The sequence below is a fragment of the Petaurus breviceps genome, unplaced genomic scaffold, assembly GCF_028583685.1.
Source record: "Petaurus breviceps papuanus isolate PSGF00001 unplaced genomic scaffold, PetGlider_PUasm1.0 688, whole genome shotgun sequence".
In the NCBI taxonomy this organism is placed as follows: Eukaryota; Metazoa; Chordata; class Mammalia; order Diprotodontia; family Petauridae; genus Petaurus; species Petaurus breviceps.
The window spans coordinates 14,209,948-14,229,880 of record NW_027186457.1 but is presented as its reverse complement, the minus strand read 5'-3'; the positions used below and the strand labels follow the sequence as shown (position 1 = coordinate 14,229,880).

General features: G+C 41.2%; 1 protein-coding gene across 2 annotated transcripts in view; it reads left to right on the top strand.

The window, feature by feature from the left end:
• The window catches only part of SLC9A9 (solute carrier family 9 member A9), a 741,333-nt gene extending 722,885 nt beyond the window's left edge, over nt 1-18,448 (top strand). For both annotated transcript variants that reach the window (XM_069104699.1, XM_069104698.1), the window contains exons 15-16: nt 14,559-14,664; nt 16,173-18,448. In XM_069104699.1, coding sequence (XP_068960800.1) covers nt 14,559-14,664; nt 16,173-16,409 — 343 coding nt within the window. In that variant the 3' untranslated portion in view covers nt 16,410-18,448. The remainder of the gene's footprint in view (nt 1-14,558; nt 14,665-16,172) is intronic.
• Nucleotides 18,449-19,933: the final 1,485 nt, after the last annotated feature.

Genomic DNA, 19,933 nt, shown 5'->3' with positions numbered 1-19,933 from the left:
CTTGGTTTACTGGCACCTGGGAACCAGTAGGCTGTGAAGCACCTGACAATGGCACAGGTGATCTGCTACCCCTATTTTACAGGTAAAATGAGGGAATTGGGTTAGGTGATGTCTCAGGTTCCTTCCACCTCTAAGATGAATAATAAATTAGCGTAGACATAGGGCCTTAATATTTACAAATAACATAACAGAGAGAGGCAGTCAGAGGGAGGGCCTGGGCTCAAGTCTCTGGCACATCCTAAACTACCTGAATGATTCTGAGCAAGTCACCTGAGCCCCAGAGGGCCTGGCAACCCTCCAAGACTATAAGTTATTGTAGAGACGTTACCGATCTGTTTCTTTTTTCCAGTGCTTGTAGTGACTGCTTTTGAGTATTTATTAGAATTTAACTTACAAGATTGAGGCTATCAGAGAAATTTAGTCAATTTTTAAGTGGTCACAAACTGGTTGGGGCAATTTTTTTTTCATTGAATTAACCAACTGTTTTGGCACTGAGTAGAAAAGTATCTGACCGCAGATACTTACTAGCTATGTGACCCTGGCCAAGCCGATTAATCCTATTTGCCTCAGTTTCTTCATTTGTAAAGTGAGCTAGAGAAGGAAATGGCAAACCATTCCAGTATCTCTGCCAAGAAAATCCCAAATGGGTTCACACGAGTCAGTCATGATTGAAAAACAACTTAACAACAATGAAGAAAGGTGGTTTGAAATGTTCAAACCAATGTTAAGGAATTATAAAATGGCAAATAGCCAATTAAATAATAAGTCTGGAGTTTATTTTGTTTTCAAAAACTTTACATATGTATTATCCCATTGAAGATCTTCAAACTTGTTAAAATTATGTTTCAATGGAAATTCCTTTGGGATATGAATTGGATTAGACAGCTGCTGAGGACCCTTGCAGTCTAAAATTCTGTGAAACTGAGATCCTCACAACACCATGAAGTCGGCACAAAAGGTGTCTCCATTTCACAGATGAAGGAACTGAGTCAGTTAAGTAACTTGTTCATAGTCCCATAATAAAAAAGATCAGGGGCGGGATTTGAACCTAAATCTTCCTCTATTCAAGTCTAAAGCTCTATTACCATGATGCCTTTTGGTTTATAAAAAGCAAATCCTCCTCAGCTAAGAATCATAATACCATCAGCCATTATGAAGCTCATGGGACCTATAGATGGGCAGTAAGAATAGAATTTCAGGTCATCTATGTAACAAACCAGTGGTGATGTTGGGGAGATATTTAGGGTACCCCACCTGACACTTGGCAAACTGCCCTAAAATAGTCTAAAGCCAGTCCTGTGTGTACATCCCTGATGTAGGGATCAGGTTACTGAAGTCTGGGGGACAACAGCCTTTTCTTCTGAAATTTGTCATCTAAATAGCCAAATATTCAAGCTTCTTTACAAAAATGGAAGTCAGAGGAGTGTATGGAAAGGGTGCTGGATTGGGAGGACCTTGGTTTGGTAACAGCTCCGCACCTTGTTACCTTTTCCATCTATTTCCCTGGGCCTCATAGGATTTAAAGTTGGAAGGCAGGGCTGTAGATGGAGCTGACATTACCCTGGCCTGACCTTGGAGAGCCCAAGATCCCCTTCAGGTCACACTGAGGCATCAGAGGAAGAGATTAGATCCTCTAATGTCCAAGTCTTCTTGCTTCCCATCATTTCTACATCTATTGGCTAAGTTCAAAAGAGGCAGAGCTAGGGAATAAATATTTATTAATTACCTACTATATGTCAGGCACAAATGGACAGTCACTGCCCTCCTAGACCTTATGTTCTAATGGTAAAGATCACACACACATACACATACATGCGCTCACTCATGCACACACACAGGCTAAAAAGGGGAGGGAGAGAAGGCAGCGGCCTAGGGTTTTAGTATTAAAGTCAGGACAGTCAAAGCAGAGCTGGGAGGAGAAAAAAGGTTGGCTTGCCTGGCCCCTGTCCAAAACCGAGGCCCTGAAAGAGAAATAGGACAGGCAGGACAAAGGGGTATTCCCGGGTGAGGAACCCTCCCCCTCCTTCCGCCATCCCTCCCATCCACTGAGGGAAGTTGCCAGATGAGACTAGCACTGAAGCCTGGTGTTGAATCCTGGAGAGTCAAAAGCAGAGCCAGGAGGGACCTTGGACATGGAAGGAGGGACATTGACTTCGTAGTGAAATAGTTACAATAGAGGAAATTCTGTGTGATTAGATTAATGTTTTAATGAATTTATGATTTATATATTATATAATATATTATATGTATTATACATGTTTAATGAATTAATTATTTCACCTTCTGAGAGAAAACTTGGATTAAGGGAGAAATATGAGTGAAGGGAGGAAAGAATATGGATCATATGGTATCAAAGATATCTTCCTCTCCCCATCGCCACCTTACTCTTCTTTACTGGAAGCACCTGCTTAGACAGGTTCCAGCCTCACTGCTCAGAAATAATCTCCTTGAATCTACCTGGGGAGGTTTACTTTTTAACAATAACAAGCTACATTGCCATGTTCTGAGGGGATTTTAAGCCTGTCTTACTCAAGAGGCCAAAGGGAAGGATTTGGGAAGGTTGTGAATGTGGAAGACATGCTCAGGGGGTCCATGAGCACACATTCTATTTAAGGATCATGAAGGCATTGCCAGGAGGGGAACATAAGAAAGTCAGAGGGCATTGACAAGGGTATAGAGGGACCCAAGGCAGGAGTGGGGAGGGCAGGGAGAAGAAATGACTAAAAAGATTTGCTTTAAAGTTACGTGAAAAATGAAAACATGGGCACAATATGAAAATCTCTGCCTCCTGAGTAACAGCCTCTTTTCTGTGTTGAGTGAAGCCCACCTTGTATCAGGTCCCTCATCATGTAAATGGTCCAGGATTGAAACCTTGTTATTAAATCAATGTGTCAGTAATAAAATGATCAGCCAGTGCCAACCTTGGTACCAGCAAGCAGGGCATTGCTCCAAAAATAGGCAGAAACCCTCTGAGAGAAATATAGAAATATCCCTCCCCAGCCTTGCTTTTTACAAGCCAGTCAGAGCAATACAACGAACCACACAGTACATGGGGTGGGCAGGCATTGGGACTTCGTCTAGGGATCTTTGAGGTATTTGTTTATTACTTTCTGTGACTCCAGGAACATCCTGAAATGATTCAGGCTGAAGAAAAACAATGGATGATTTTCTAAAAACTGCAGACGTATTGCAATACCACAAGAATCATCCAGCAGGATACAGCAGGATCCTATACTATTATACTATTATTATTCCTATTATGTAGAGGAGGAAAATAAATGTGACTGGGTCCACCTAGCTACTTTGTGTCTAAGGCAGAATTTGAACCTATATCTAAATAATTCCATGTCCAGTTCTCTAACCACACTTCCATATTGTAAACCCAAGAGTGCTCAGGGTAGCCTTTAGCTACCATTTCAGTCTAAGTGATTGTTGGGATGCCCCAATATATCCCAAGTGGAATTAGATGGACGAGAAATGGGCAGTTCCTCCGGCCCAAAGTGAAAGCAGTAGTTTCAGAACAGTCCAGTACTATTGTTCCTCAGAATCTTAACCCTTGGATGAAGGCAACCTGTGGATATCCAGCCAGAGACTGTGAAAACCATTCCAGACTAGCCATAGAAATGTGGACCTACACTGCAGTCAGACAGATACCTGAGAACCCAAAAGCCAAACCGAAATCTGCTACTGACAGTTTCTCCTTTTCTGCAGTATTTTACCTCTTAGATGAATTAAGATTTCCAGAAAACAAATGGATTAGCAATCTTGAAAGCAGTGTTTCCATGGAAATTATCTGATGGATATAAATGCAGACCCACTAAACCTTTTATTTTTTTTCTGATTTATTCATTTAGTGAGCATTTTTTTTGTGTGTGTGAAGACATTCTATGAGCCAGGCACTTTGCCAGACAACAGAGAAGAGACAAGGATAAATAGGGATAAGGCATGGTCCCTGCCCTCAGGGAGCTCGAAAGCCAGGAGGGGAAGATAAAGCAAACACAATAACCCAGAGGAAAGCACAACTCAAGTGTTCTGAGAGGCGGAGCTATCTGGTGAGGTGAGGGAGGCTTTCAGTAAACGGCGTCCTTGGAGCTGACCTTGAAGGATGGAGTAGTTTTCATTTTCTCTTAGTATCTTAAATACCTAGCACATACATGTTTAGTAAATGCTAGTTGGGTTGGAGTGGAGGGAATTGGGTAGGATTTCCATAGGCAGAGTTAGTGTGAGGGGAAGGAGGTAAAAGCCAAAGCCACAGCCACCAAAACCAATATGGTCAGTTCCCCTTTGTCACTCTCCCACTGTTGCAAGAGCACTTTGTAACCAGGATGTGACCCTAAAAGGTATAATATTCAAGCAGGCTTAGTTAAAGCACTCTGCAAAGCTGTAGAGAAGGGGTTAGCCCTGGCTCCAGAACTGTGTATCCTTCAAACAACATTTCACCAAAAAGTGCAGTCCTGCCCTCAGTAATAGAAAATCACCCTATGCAGGGGAAAAGCATTGTGTTTGGAGGCAGAGGTCCTGGGTTGGAATGCCAGGTCTGTCACTTAACACCAGTGTGACCTTTTGGAACCTCAGTTTCCTCATCTGTGATATGGAAAGAGGGAGACTTGGACTAGAGGATTTCTAAACTCTCTACCAGCTCTGTAAACTATCGTCCAGTCTCTAGATAAGGAACAGCCCAGGATGAGAACAAGAACACTGAAAGTCAGAAGACCCAAGTACTTATCCCACCTTCTTTCCTAGAGGTCACTGACCACTGAGGGAGCTCTAGGGGCCTCAATTTCCTTATGTGTAAAATAAAAGTGTTGGATCATGTAACCTCTAACATTTTGTGATTCTCTGAAGATCTAGCACTTTTTGTCTTCTACACTAATTACCAACAGAATAGCAGTCCAAAGGAAACTATCTCAGTCTGTGTTTTATGTCTATCATATGAATACAGGAACCTCTCAAGTAGAGAAGAGGATCTGGAGACCTGGCTTTTACACAGTGGGGCATACTGTAGTGGGGATCAAAGGGAAGTGTTCCTATCACACATACCCATAAATCTCATGCTTCCTCCCAAAGCTGTGAATTCTTTTTTCTTTCTTTTTTTTTTCCTTTTTGGAGGGCAATTGGGGTTAAGTGACTTGCCCAAAGTCACACAGCTAGTAAGTGTGTCAAGTGTCTGAGGCTGGATTTGAACTCAGGTCCTCCTGCCTGCAGGGCCAGTGCTCTATTCACAGTGTCACCTAGCTATCCCAAAGCTGTGAATTCTTATCTCTGGCAATGGGGAGATGCTGGTTGTAGGGATCAGGGATGTGACTGCTGCTGCTGCTGGTGTGGCAGGTGTTACTGGTGGTGCTGCTGCTGTTTTTGTCTAACAGACTGCAGAACATTCACCTCACCTCTTCCATCAGTTAAGTAAGTCTGGAATGGTGTTAACTGCATATGGTCTCCTCCTAACTGTAATGGACGGCTTTGGATTCCTTAGAAATGCCACCTAACGGACCTCAAAAAAGATCCACCTCAGTACCTCTGGTAGAAGCATTCCCCAGAGGTTTATATAGGCCTCTAGGCTTAATATTTCCCTGGGCAGGCACACTCAAGCACTCAACCGCTCGCTCGCGCTCGCACACACACACACACACACACACACACACACACACACAGGAAAAGGGGGCACTGGGAGCACTTTTCCTCATCGCTCACCAGCCCTCTCTCCTCTGGTGAATGACTCACCACCCTTTCTAAGTCTGTTGCTGTTGGAGGCTCTCTGCCTTCACTGTACTTAAAGTTGATTTAATCCAAATGAAGCTTCTCAGTCGTTTTCTACATGTCCATCATGCCTTCTTCATCCAATACTCACTCCTTCCCTGGCACCACCTCTCTCTGCACTGAGATAAGCCTGCTTTATGCTTTAGGTGCTATACCTCTTTAGACTTTTCTAAGATGCTTTCATTTAACAGGAAAATATCTAGTTTAGTTGCAGAGTTTTGTGATTTGCAAACTGCTTTTTCCTCAAAAAAGAAAAATGTTAGGTAGGTTGTGCACATATTATCCTCATTTTGCAGATGAGGAGACTGAGGCCAGGGGAATGAAGGGACTTGCTAGAAAATATCAGAGATAACCAAAATAGACATACTATCCCCTTCATTAAAAAGCTGAGGTACAGGAGCAGCTTATTAATCTGGCCCAAGGGGTGAATTCATACAACCTGCCCCAGAAAAGCTTGAATTTCTACAGCGTTAGGATCAAGGGACTGAGACCCATCTGTCTCCTCATCAAATAAGATGGAAGAACTTGGCAGAGTAGTTCCATTAAAGAGACAGCAGCAGGCCTGTAAAATATTGCTTTGAGTTTTAGAACTGGAGCCTGGGAAAATGAATGTATTTACCACAAATTATCCAACCTAGCACATAAGAGTGAACTATGCACAGGGCCAGAGGTTTAATTACCTTGTTTGTATGTACTAAGTGTATTAATAAATTCATGTTGAATGAATGCCTGGACAAGTGGATGGATGGATGGATGGATGGATGGATTAATGGATGGATGATTCTCACTAGATTTTTCATCAGCTTCTTTTGGTAAATAAGAGAGGAAATGAAGTGAAGATACAAGTGAGAGAGAAGAATTCCAACAAATGGACATTTCAAGGGATTTATAGGATGTTAAACCTAAAAGATCACTCCTCCCCTTCCAACTCTTAACTTTACAGGAGAGAAAACTGAGACTTAGACAAATGAGAAGACCTATCCAGGGTCACATTTTGGATCTCACTAATGAAGTGGTCAGAAGTGGAACCCAGATTCCCTGACTGTTGTCTGTTCCTTCCATCACGATACAGGATTCTGCTTCAGACTTCCATTTTTTAGCTGGTTGGGATTTTTGTCTGTAAGTGTCTCCTTATAGTAAACTGTCCCAGAGGGAGACATTCTGCTCAGTTGTACTGTCCTCATTTTTATACAAGCAGAATTTGGAATGCCAATCAATTGTCTTTCATAGAAACACAGAAGTTGGATTCTGGAAAGCATATCTCCATCTCCCTAGCCAGGCTGAATCTTACCCTTTTTCAAGTCTAGAGGAAAAGTCATTGATATTTTTTTTCCCCTGACTCCATCTTTAATTTTATTCCTGTGTGTATTTCCCAAGCTGAGAGATAAAGGAAAAGGAAGGAGTAAAACTATAAGAAGACACTCCAGTTGGAGATTTCCCTTCCCTAACCAAAGATGTCATTGAATCTAATGAGAAGAACATTTATATTGCAAGTTTGTAGATTTATTTCTAGGTCAAAAGCATTTTTATTTCAATTTTGGCAGGAATACTTAGGGGCCCACTATTTGTATTCTCCCCAATTTGGTTCAAATTAAATCCAACAAATATTTATCTGTCTACTATATGCCAAGTACTATGCTTGTTGCTGGGCTTTGTTATTTTCATTCAGTTGTTTCAGTCATGTCTGACTTTTTGTGACTCCATTTAGGGTTTTCTTGGCAAAGGTACAGGAGTAGTTTGCCATTTTCTTCTCCAGCTTATTTTATAGGTGAGGAAACTGAGGCAAACAGGGTTAAGTGACTTACCCAGGGTCATGAAGCTGGTAATAAATGTCTGAGACCAAATTTGAACTCAAGTCTTCTTGACTCTAGGCCTGAGCTCTATTCATTACACCACCTAGCTGCCCTCGGGCTGAGACTACAAAGGCAAAAATGAAACGGTTCCTGCCCTCAAGCATAATCATGAGTAAGTGAATAAAAAAAGATATAAAAGCTACTTCCAAGTAATAATAACAAGGAAACAGTACTAATAATAGGCAAGATTAGCAATGGCAGCATATGAGGAGCCATCTGAGTTGTGCTTTGAAGGAAACTTGGGATTCTCCAAGGCAGAAGTAAAGAAGGGGTACACTCCAGAAATGGGGATGACTTTTTCAAAAGCAAAGAAGAAAGAAGAGGGACAGACCCTGCTGGGAGATCTGAGGAGAACCAGGACAGTAAAATTTGATGGAAAGTAAGAAAGAGTGGCCAGGAAGCTCAAAAGTGTTGAAAACAGGAGAGAAGTCAAATAGAAAGAGTCCTGAGAAAGGTCATAAGATTTAAAAGTTAAGAAATTGTCAGTGACCTTTAGTGAGTTGTTTCAGTTGAGTGGTGGGATTGCAAGAGATTGAGAAGTGGGTAAGGAAATAGGATTGAAGATGAATTCTTTCTAGGAGTCTGGCTTTGCAAAGGAAATGATATGGAAGGTAAAATCTTGAGTAAATGTCAGGGTCAAGTGAGCACTGTTTGTTTATGTAAAGATGGAGAGACTTGGGCAGATTTCCAGGGATAACTGAGTGTTGAGGGCAGTGAGAAGCAAGAGGGTAAACTTATTCCACCTCCTGGACCATGCACCCCTTCAGGGCACATGAGAGAATGAGCAGGTGGCACTAGAAAAAAGTGCCCAGGGATGTATCTATCTATCCATTAACCAACATTCTTTGAGCACGGTCCTCCCATCAGCTACATAGCTTTCTACCAACTGTCATCACCCTACTCACATCTTTCAATCTGATCCACACAAAGATGTGACAAATGACTGGCTGATATCCCTAGCTATGGCATTCTTCTAACCCACTAGTCTATCACCCTTTTAAAAAAAAAGAAAGAGAAGTCAGTTGGAACTGACTTGTTTCTAGCTCTTGCTGGTTCCTGGTGTTCATTGTTTCTAAGTACTCACAAATCATCTAATAATACATTCTAGAATTTTGTCAGGGATCAACTTCAAAACTTCCTCATGTTTGGGGGAATCTTTTCTTTTTTTGACCTTTCCTGAAATTGACATATGACATAAGATTTGCCTATCTCTGGTCTTCTGGCATCTCTTGTATTTTTCATGGACTTCTCAAAGATTTCCAGCAATAGTTTGACACACATATCTACATGTTCTTTCAGTCCTGCGGAATGTAATTCATATGAGTGCACAGATTTGAACTCATTTACATTAACTAGGAGCTCTCTTCTTCTCCTCATCTGTCCCAGGTTTCAATTCCCTCTCAGCTGTAGTCATTCCACTCTTTCAGTTTGAAAATCCTGTACCTTTAAGGGAAAACTGAACTTAACAGCTGAGTAGTTCTATTTTCTTTCCAATAATAATATTATACCAGTTGACTCAAGCAGTGCGCTTACCCTTTGTGTTAATCTTCTTGATCCAAATAAGTCTTTAATACACTCTGGTGACCACGGGCAAATCACTTCATCTCTCCCCGCCTCAGTCATCTGTAAAATGGGGATAATAATACTTTGTACTTCCCATCTTCACATGATTGTCATGAGCACCACATGAGATGCAGAAACACTTTGTAAGGTGCTATAAAAATATAAGCCACTCTTACTTTATGGCCTAATTTCTGTCATCCTCCACGTAGCATATATTTTTATAGATTTATCTGAACATTCTTCTTCCTTCTGACTTCAATTTAAGGTTCCCAGGATTAGTTCAAAAAGTTTCCTGCCAAATACATTCTTCCTAGGCCTCATGAGGTGAACTCCTTTCCTTACCAGGAACCCATCATTCTAGTATGTTAAGCCACAGTCCAAAAAAACAAAAATTCATCAGTGCCATCTGTACAGCTAGCTATGTACTTCCCCTATCTTCCTTTCACTTCCAAAGGTGCCATATTTAACTAGCAAAAAATATGAAAAAAATAACTTCTGCTCATAGGTCCTCTTCCTTATCATTGAGGACCTCAGAATCACCAGAGATCTATTCTACCTGAATCAGCATTCCAGGTAAGTCTTCACAAACTCTTCATCACCAAGAAGACTGTACTTCTCCCCAGTTATCCCCATCAGGTCTTCATACAGCCCTCATCAGAGCCTCTAATCAGGGAGCAATCAATCAGTCACTGGTCCATCTTCCTAGGACCAAAAGTGAGTTTCCTCCTATATGTTAGCACCTGAAAAATCAGCTCATTGTCCTATAGAATTTGGATGCTTCTATTTCTTCATAAATCCAGGCTCACCTTTTAGCAGAATCAGTTACATTGCTCCAGCAGCTTTGAGTTTCTTTCTTTTTTATTTTAATGACATTCTTCAACTCACCAGTCTCCATAGTGGTCTTGGTTTCCTTCAGTTTCCCCAGAACATATTTTTCCCCCTTGGCTTCCTTCTTTCTTGGATTATTTCCTACATCATATCTAGAAAATCTTTATTCTTTTTATTAAGTTAAGAGTATACAAAGGCATTCCTCAAGCCTCTCTCCTCCTAAAACAGGAAGATCAGCTTACATGTAGAACCCACAGAATAAGGTAGTGCTTAAGAGAGGAAGACAAGCATAATAGAAGTGACCTTCCAGGCCACTCAGCTTCTGTACTTTCTGGATCTCAAGCGAGAACACAGACCTCTGTGCCCTCTCACTACCACCACCCCCTCAAAAAACAAACAAACAAAAATCCTGTTATGAAAAAATGTTATGGCAAACAGGCTATCTCCCAAAATCCCCTACTCTTATGGGAAAACCTGGGTTCAAATCTCACCTCTGAGACATACTGGCTTGTGTGACCTCTGGATAATTCTATGAACCGCTCAATGCTCTAGGCTAAGAGTATAGGATACAGAGAAGGTGCTTACCTACATTACTAGAGGAAGTTTTCTATACCTATAAAATACCAGGTCTAGTCCCTAGTAGACCTGCAAGGAACACAACTTTTAAACTAGCTTATCTGCTCCATAGTAACTTTTTGCTTTTGTTGTTGTTTGAGTCATTTTTAGTCATGTCTGACTCTTTGTGACCCCATTTGGGGCTCTCTTGGCAAAGATACTGGCGTGGTTTGCCATTTCCTTCTCCAGCTCATTTTACAGATTAGGAAACTGAGGCAAACAGGGCTGTGTGACTTGCCCAGGGTCATACAGCCAGTAAGTGTCTGAGACCAGATGAGTCTTCCTAACTTTAAGCCAGGCACTCTATCCACCTGCACTGCTTTTTGCTACTAAGCATCTCTGTTGTTAGCAATCAGCACTGGTTTTTTCAGTTGGGTGTCAGGTAGTCTCCTTAAGCAATCACCAAACATACAAAGAACTCCTGAACAAAAGCTCTTTCAATCACTCCTTCCTCTCCCTGTGATTTCTCAATGGTGTTCTTATTCAAAAACCCACCTTCATCACTCACTTCTTTCCTGAATCTGAAACTTCATCATAGGTCTAAACTATTTGCCTTCCTTTCCTTCACTCCCAGCCATGAATACCATCTTTCTTCTCTCTTTTAAATAGCTCTCAAAACCCCAGTGCTTAAAAATCTACAGAAAAGGTTACTCAGAGAAAAATCAATTCCTTCCATTTGAATGAAACTCTCATGACTGGTCTCCTTGACCTCCCTCCAATCATGCACTTGCCCTCCCCCATCCTACTCCTTTAAAATGCATTTAGCCTTGGTATTTTTGCATCAATATTTTCATTATTCCTTCCACCAATGTTGATGACTAGCCCTTAGTGACTGGTCTGTGTGAGTTATTGTGACTGAGAAAAATTCATCACCCAGTAACCTCTCCCAAATTGGCAAACTGATTCTTGGGGATGCATAGTCCATCACTGGATCTGCACCCTTGAACTATGTGTAATGTAAATACCTTTAAAATTCATTCAATTATTGATTCAACATTCTCTTTCATCTGCCAGTAGCTCCTGCTGTGGATGCTTATCTTTGATGGCAAGCTAAAAAGCACCAAGCTGGCCTGGGCTCAATTCTTGGCCATGATCCTAATTTTTTTTCTTTTTCTTTTTGAAGGGGGGAAGGCAGGGTAATTGGGGTTAAGTGACTTGCCCAAGATCACACGGCTAGTAAATGTTAAGTGTCTGAGACCGGATTTGAACTCAGGACCTCCTGACTCCAGGACCGGTGCTCTATTCGCTGCTCCACCTAGCCGACCCAATCCTATTTCTTTGCCTATAAAATGAGGGTGCTGGACTGTTTGACCCTTGAGATCTCCCCCCCAAATGGACAATATTGTAATCCTAGGTATTAGGAAGTTGGTTATCTGTGTTTTTCTTTATGTAAACACCTGATGTGCCATCTTGTACAACCAAATCCTGGAATTATTCTTGATTGTGATTACAGGGGCAAATGGTACAGGAGTCTACAGGAGCTTCTAGATTATTTGCAATCATTACGTATCTGGGTCTAAGTTCCTTCATTCATAAATTAAAGCTAAACACATTCTGTAATGAAAATTAATGGAAATTCATTAAAGATTTTCAGCTTTGTAGGTATACTTGCCAGGTAGTAATGGAAACCCAGAGAATTTTCAATCCTTCTCATTGACCCTTAGTGTCCTCTGAGTTGGTCCTAATTTTGATTCAATTCAACAAATACTTATTAAGTACTTACTCTGTGTAAGATACTATTCTAGGTGTTGAGAATATAAAGACTTTTTAAAAAAATATCATTTATTGAGGAAGTGTGATATAGTAGAATGAAGAGATCTGGGCTTCAGTCCCAGTTCTCTCACTAACTCCGTGACCTTATACAAGTAAATTGCCTTCTCTGAGCCTCCATTTACTCATAAAATCAGAGAGCTGGATTGGTTGATTCCTTAGGTCCCTTCTAACACTAAAATTCTAGGATTCTCTTTCCCTTAAAAATAAGTGAGTTATTTTGTTTTGTTTTAAAGGATCCTCTCAGTAGAATGATGTGCCCACTACCTAGCACAGCGCATTGCACATAGTAGGACATTAAATAAATGTTTGCTGAATCAGATTGGATTTTGGCCATTGGGGATTCACTAAGCATTTCCCTTCCCCCCTCTTCTTTCTCAGGCACAGGTTTGTATTATAGGTGAGGCTTCTCCTGCTTTGAGACATATCTATGAGGCAATAACTTTCAGCCAGAGGAAGATCCCAGATATGTCTAGGCTTTGTATGAACCTCATCTGTGCCCAATACCAGGAAGCCACCCACCACTATTGCTCCTTCTGTAAGACAAGCGATCCAGACCAGAGGAATGCTGAAGGAGGAGAATCTAGCATTGTCCAACAGCAAGGCAGGCAGGAGGAGTTAAGGAGAAGGCAGCTAAAGATGGGAGACCTAATGTAGATGGAGAAAGGCAAGAGGGGCCACTGTGGGTTAAATGCTTTCTTTCTCCTTGTCTCCATTTATCAGTCAAGAAGCCAATGAGGTAACATATTCCCCAAGCAGAGCAAACGGCATAAAGCTTAAAACCTAAGTTTCTTTTTTTTAATTTAATTTTTTGTTACATTTTAAGTTTCCGAACTGGCTCCTTCTTCATGCCAAGTCTTTCCATGTTTTTCTAATTGTGAAATACTTTCACTACTTTGCTCTCAGCAAAGGAGAAATCAGCCAGAATGTCTCAGGTGGATTGTTATTGATAGATTAGAGCAAAACATAATGTCTCTCCGTGAGCAGGCTTTTCTTTGAACTTGATAGAGTACTCTGGAACGTAAAGACAGGACAGACAGGTGTTAGACAATAGGATAAGTCTGTTAGCAGGTTATTTGCATAATTTTAAATAGAGATGCATTGAGGTATGAAGTATATGAAGTATAAAGTGAATATGTTGAACAGCGAAAACAAAGTAGTTTGGAGAAACAACTTATGTTCACTCCCCAGTTATGAAATTATTCAATATTTCATGGTAAGGTCTTGTGTACAGTTTTAAGAAAACACAGTTATCTACATTATTGTTCAAGGTAGCTCTTTCAAGCAGATAGTATAATTCTTTTATTTTTCTATTTTTATTAATTTATTTTTAATTTATATTAAATTAAATATTAAATTATTAAATTAAAATGTTTAATAATACAAATTTAAATTTAAAATATTAAATATTTAAAATAATTTAATTATTTTTATTAATTTTATTTTAATTTATTATTTCCATAACAAAGTACAGTAAAAAAGATGATTGCACATGAAATTGCACATCTACTATGCATAACTTGCTGTTCTTTCCAAATATACGACAAAACTACCATGTAATTCTTGAGAAATGCTTTGCACAAAAAAACCTAAGGCAAGCATCATTATCCCCATTCTAGAGATGAGGGAACTGAGACTTCCAAGAGCCCAATAGACCCACAAACAGTCAGTTGGAGAGCTAGAGCACAAACTCTGGCCTTTTGGCTCTGTAATCAGTGTCCTCTTTACTAAGATATTTTTCAATTTCTCTTTGAATATGGTATCCAAATTTATTCACTTTTTTCCCCTCATGATTATGGAATGCTACCAACAGGGCAGGAGAGAGCATTGAGCAAGAAGGCTTGACATCAGCTTATTTTAATTGCAAAGGGAAAAGGTAAATGAATATGAACTTCATGGCGGTAGAGTGAGCGAGGACCTGGGTGGTTGTGTGATGCTCGCTTCTCCCATTGACAGCTGGGACTGATTTTTGCCTTTCTTTGCATCTGAAGTGCTTAGCATGATGCCTGGCATACAGTAAGTGCTTACTAAACGATTCTTGATCTGACTTAAATGCAAAGGTTTGGGGTTTGATTTTTTTTTTTTGTATTTGTTTTGTTTGTTTTTCTTTATTGTAAACTAGTGAAATTCCATTGCTGTATTTTGGAAAATACTCCTTAACAGACTGTACAGATATCTGAAACCAATTTTGACTCATTCTGGCCCACCGCTCACAACCACGTTACCAGAATGGTGTAATCCAATTTCCAGATTGCTGACTAGTCCAAAAGCATATGGGGTGAGTAGATGGTCACACATGACAAACTTATTGAATATCTGATAAGACCAAGATTGACTGGGGTGGGGGTTGGGGTGTGGGGGTGTTGTTCCATAGGTGGAAGGGGGGGAGGGGTTGTTGTTCCATAGGTGGGGGAAAGGGGCAGAGGGAACTGTTTTTGAGTGAACAGTATGGAACAGCATTTCTAGCCTCTTTTAAGATATGAGAGTTGACTGAGTTTTAACGTTTTTGTAATACTGCCAATAATAATTCTACCAACTTTTTAGGCATAAAATAAACTTGAACAGTATGTGAACGAAAAATTATGCCCTCATAAATTGCTGCATTTGGAAATTTTTAGCTCAAGAGAGTGGGTAAAATTGCCAAGAACCAATTAGTACAATTAGAAGTAAATCAGATGGTCAGGGAATTTAGCCTCAAGGTCATTTCATTTGACCTTTCCAGAATCCATGGCAGGGGAATTTTCAACTTCATTCCTTATTCCAAAGGAACTTACATCTGGGAGAACTCACAATTTCCCCATACTGAGCTGGTTAAGCTAAATTCATTCCATGTTCCTCTGTAGTGATTCCCAGCCTTTTTTAGGGTTCAGACATACTCTTTCAGCTTTATAACTGCCTAATCCTCTATATGGCATATGGCATATATCTTTTAAAATCAAAACAAATGGACATTTGTGTGGATGGATAGATAGATAGACAGACAGACAGATAGATAGATAGATATTTAGATAGATAGATAGATAGATAGATAGATAGATAGATAGATAGATAGATAGATAGATAGATAGATAGATAGATAGATAGACAGATAAAGAGACATAGATTTTGTGATATCCTGAGGTGGGGAATCCATGTCAACATTTGGACACCACCACCCCCTGCCCCTTTCAGCTCCTTCAATCCATTGTAAAGACAAGTTCCTTTCCTGCTGGGGAGTATTTTCAGATCTTATGGTTCCCTCAATTGACAAAAATGTCCAGTGGACTCAATTGTAACCGCCTCCCAAGCAGCTTTAGCCATCTGTTATACTAATGACACGACTGAATATAATCCTCTTGAGAAGAGGGACAGTTTTGTTTTTGTTTTTAACTTCCCGCACCTCCCACAGACTTTAGCCCAGAGGCATTTAATAAATACTTGTTCAGTTTCCTAGTAAGTTTCCCATCGGTGGTCTCCTACTCCCACCGGACGGTACTACACCTACTTCCTAGCGTTTGTTTTTTTTTGACAAGTTGAGTTTTAAGCATCCATTTTAATGAGGATATGCCATATGCTATTAACCGTGGAAGTAGAAATGGTAGTCATTACACACGGAGAGAGAAATGAAGATGCTTCCCAAAGGAGGAAAGTTTGTCGATCTCACAGCAAGCATTCTGGTCTATAGGGAAGGAAAACTCCCCTTGAGTTTTCTCGAGCACTGGGGGAGGTAGGGTGAGGGCGTGGGTCGGGATATGTTTTGCCTTCACTGTGAATCCCTTTGCCTTTTCAACCTCCCCCACCCCCCAGGATCATCTGAAAGAGGATGACACCGAGTGCATCGTGACTCACGACGAGCTGGCCATGAACTTCCAAGGGCAAGCCCCCGTGCCTTCCAGCCCCCCTGCGGGGCTGGAGCAGGACGCCACGGCCTCTCCGAAGACCCCGGGCAAAGAAAACATTTACGAGGGGGACCTTGGATTAGGCGGCTATGGACTCAAACTTGAACACACTCCTGGTCAATCCCAGCTGAATTCACTGGCATGAACCTTGCGCCTGCGATTACCAGGAATGCTGCCGGAGCTTCACCGAGGAATACCAGCCCAGCTGATTGGAGCGAGCTGGGGAGACGCTGGGAAATGTATTAAAGGCATAAATTGAAGAGAATCGAAATCTTGTCACGTGTATGCCCCTGGTGCCTGAAGAAATGAGAATTTATGATCATCCCTCCATATTATACAACTGAATTTAATTTCTGACAGCAGCAATTTTTATTAATGAATGGGGGGGGGGGGGGGTCGGGTCAATAATCTAACATCCCCAAGGGTGGCACCGATACGTCCGTGCTTGGTCTGCTTCTCCTGGAGCTCTTGACTCAGACTGGGGCTTTGAGTCTCCTAATTAGAGATGGGAGGGGGCGTGAGGAGGAGGAAGAGAAGGAGAGGAAGGAGGGGGCAGAAAGGGGGAGGAGGAGGAGAGCTTCAAAGGTATTTTACCAGTTGTTCCTGAGGGTCCAGCTTTTTAGTTGGTGGAAACTGTTGGTGACTGTGTGGGGGGAGGGGGAGAGGAGATGGGCAGATTTTTTGTTTTGTTTTGTTTTGTTTTGTCTTTTAAAGGGATATACACATTTGCACATATTGCCTTGGAAAACAATACTCAGTTCAGGGTCTGAGCTGAGTGCTTAGTAATACCCAGCATTTTATCTCTCTTTACCCAGGCTGCCCCTATCCCTCCCATCCCAGCTCCAGGCCTGGAATCCACTCTTTCCTCATCAACCCCTAGCTTCCTTCAAAGCACCCTAGAGCACCTTGTATGTAAAGCATTTCCTGAGCATCTCTTCACTTTAAAAAAAAAAAAAGTTACTATTCTCTCACTCGACAAATTAGCCGGTATTTACTTATCTGTGTGCATGCAAAGTTCCCCCTCCACCAGGAGACTATAAACCCCTTGAGGGCAGGGACTACTTTCACTGTTTATCTTTGTATTTTCCAGCATCCGTAGGGAAGGTGCTTAATTAATGCTTGCTAAATTAAATAGTAACCAACTAATAGAAGCCAAATCATATTTTGGAGAGCCAGGCCCAATCACTCCGCCTCCAGAGGCTATCACCTTGATTTGATTTCACATCCCCATTGGGTCCCTTTGGCCAGATGAGGATTTTTTTTTTTTTAATTCTGGTCTTTGTTCAATGAGCTGCCAGCTCAGCTCAGAGCAAGGCCCTCACTAAGACTTCCAAGGAAAAGATGGATCTCTTCCCCACCTCCCTGTGTTTGCCTGATGAATGAGCTTTCCTGCCAGTGTTTACATTTTAATCCCTTCTTGGCTCCAAAGGGGATGTTTCTGTATCCTCTCTAATGAGATTCTACAAGCACAGGTTGTCGTCCACATGGTAGGAGAATGTGCCCAGGCCCCTGTCCAGCCACCTGTCCATTCAATTCCAACATAAATCTGTGATTAACAGCAGCAAAAGTGTGAGGCAGGGGGAAGGGGAATAGACTTTCGTGCCTTTCCAAAAGCAAGAAGTAAAGGGCTAGGGGTGGGGGGGAGAGGGTGGGGGAAAGGGAAGAGAGAAAATCTCAGCCTGTGCTTACAAAGGACAGCTCACAGCAGCACATTGTTGGGACATGAGAATCAGGCGGCCATTTGATTCAACCACCTGACCTGTGCCTTTGGAGGCATGAAGATACCTCAGGCCTGGCTGCTCCTGAAATCCACTTGAGACTTCAAGATGCAAGTTTTGGTTTTAGATGATCTGATTATAATGAGTCTTCAAGGAATTAGCTCAGTGTTTTTTTGAAGGCCAGTAAAGAAAGTTCTCTTTATGTCCAAGAAGTCTGGAAATAATATGGGCTTTGCTGCCCAAATCTTCAGCCTGAGACATTAGCTGGAAAGATGGCAGATGCCCCAAAGTGAGCATCACCTCCTTTGTTGTTTCAATGGTGGTATATAGAGGCCCAAAGGGCTTAGTGCCAGAGAAATGTGGAAGCCTGACTTCTGGGCATCCCAGGCAAACTCAAAAAATGATGGAGCATGGGGTTTTCTGGTTTGACTTAATCTAATAAAATATTACCTAAAAATAAAACAAATATGTTAGCAAATGTTTTATTTCAAGGCTGAGGAAAGTTCATTGGCAATACCTAGCATCCCAATTTAAGGAGGAAATCAAAGTCAATTTTGAAATATCACATAGATGTTAGGCACACAGATCTTTTGGATCAGAGCTAGGGAAAGCGAAAATCAAGGGGGGGGCAAGAGACTTGGGAGGGATTGAGGGGACACTGGGATTTTTATTGTGATTTACTAAAAGACAATCAAAGTGGGCAAGAGATTTTGGAGGAATTGAGGGATCACTGGGATTTTTATTGGGATTTACTGAAAGACAAGGTGGGCAAGGGACTTGGGAGGGATTGAGGAGACACTAGGATTTTTACTAGGGTGGGGGAGGAGCTTGGACCAGTGACTTTAGTAGTGCCAAGAACTCCCCGTGTGGAAACTCCTTCCACTGATACAGACTGGCAAGTCAAACTACAAATAGCATCATTTTAGAAAAGTGCTGGAAACTCTAGAAAGTTAAATGATTCGCTGATGGTAAGTTAACAGTTACTTATATCAGAGGCAAAATTCGAATCCTGTTTTTTCTGTTTGCAAACAGGCCTTTTCTCCTCTATACCAGACTTTCTCTAGTGGTTATAGCCTAGAGGACTGTGGAGAAGCAAATACTAATAGAGTACGGATAGGACAGCCCCTTCCTCTTGGCATTTACCACCAGAATTAAACTGACAAATCTGTCAGATAGAAAACAGAGAGAGAAGAAAAGACACTTGGGGACAAAGAAGGGTGAAAACCTAGTGATTATTTGTCTTCTCTATTACGTGAAAGGAAAAGATTAAAACCTGGGACTCCCTTTCTTACCTTGAGGGAAAGAGGCAAAGACATGTGGCCTTAAGGTCCCAGGTTTCTCATCCCTGCACTAGATTAAATGGTGCAAGCTAAAACTAAGGAAAGATTTCTGTTACCACTTTCCCTCATTCCCCACCAGCTGAGCCCTCTCTCTGTTTCTTAAATATCCCTGTCTACCTGGCAGTCTCCTCTCATCTTTCCCTTGACTAGAAGGAAGAAATGACATGCATTATATAGTTGAGTTAGCATGCAATATGGTCCCACTAGTTTAAGTAAATAAAACACCATGGATTTTTTGCAGATTTTACCTTGCCTACTTCTGGCAAAATTCTTTCCCCATATCCCAGGTAAGTCAAATTACATCATCCTGGGTCTCATTTTACTCATCTATACAAAGAGTAGTTTGAATAAATGATGCTGAAGGTGATTCCAGCTGCAGTTATTCATATCTTTATCTCTAAAGATCTAAACAGGAACTAACATCCCAAGTGAAGAACAATTAGCAATTCACAAGACGGAATTCTGTTTATCCCTCTGTTACAGAAGGGTAATTATTTGTTAAATTAAGTGATAGCCTGTGTTTTGATTGCTAGTGTCAGTGTGTGAAAGATATTTATTGAGCCAAGCTGAACTTCACAACTGTGAAAGTCAAACATATTTTTTATTTAACT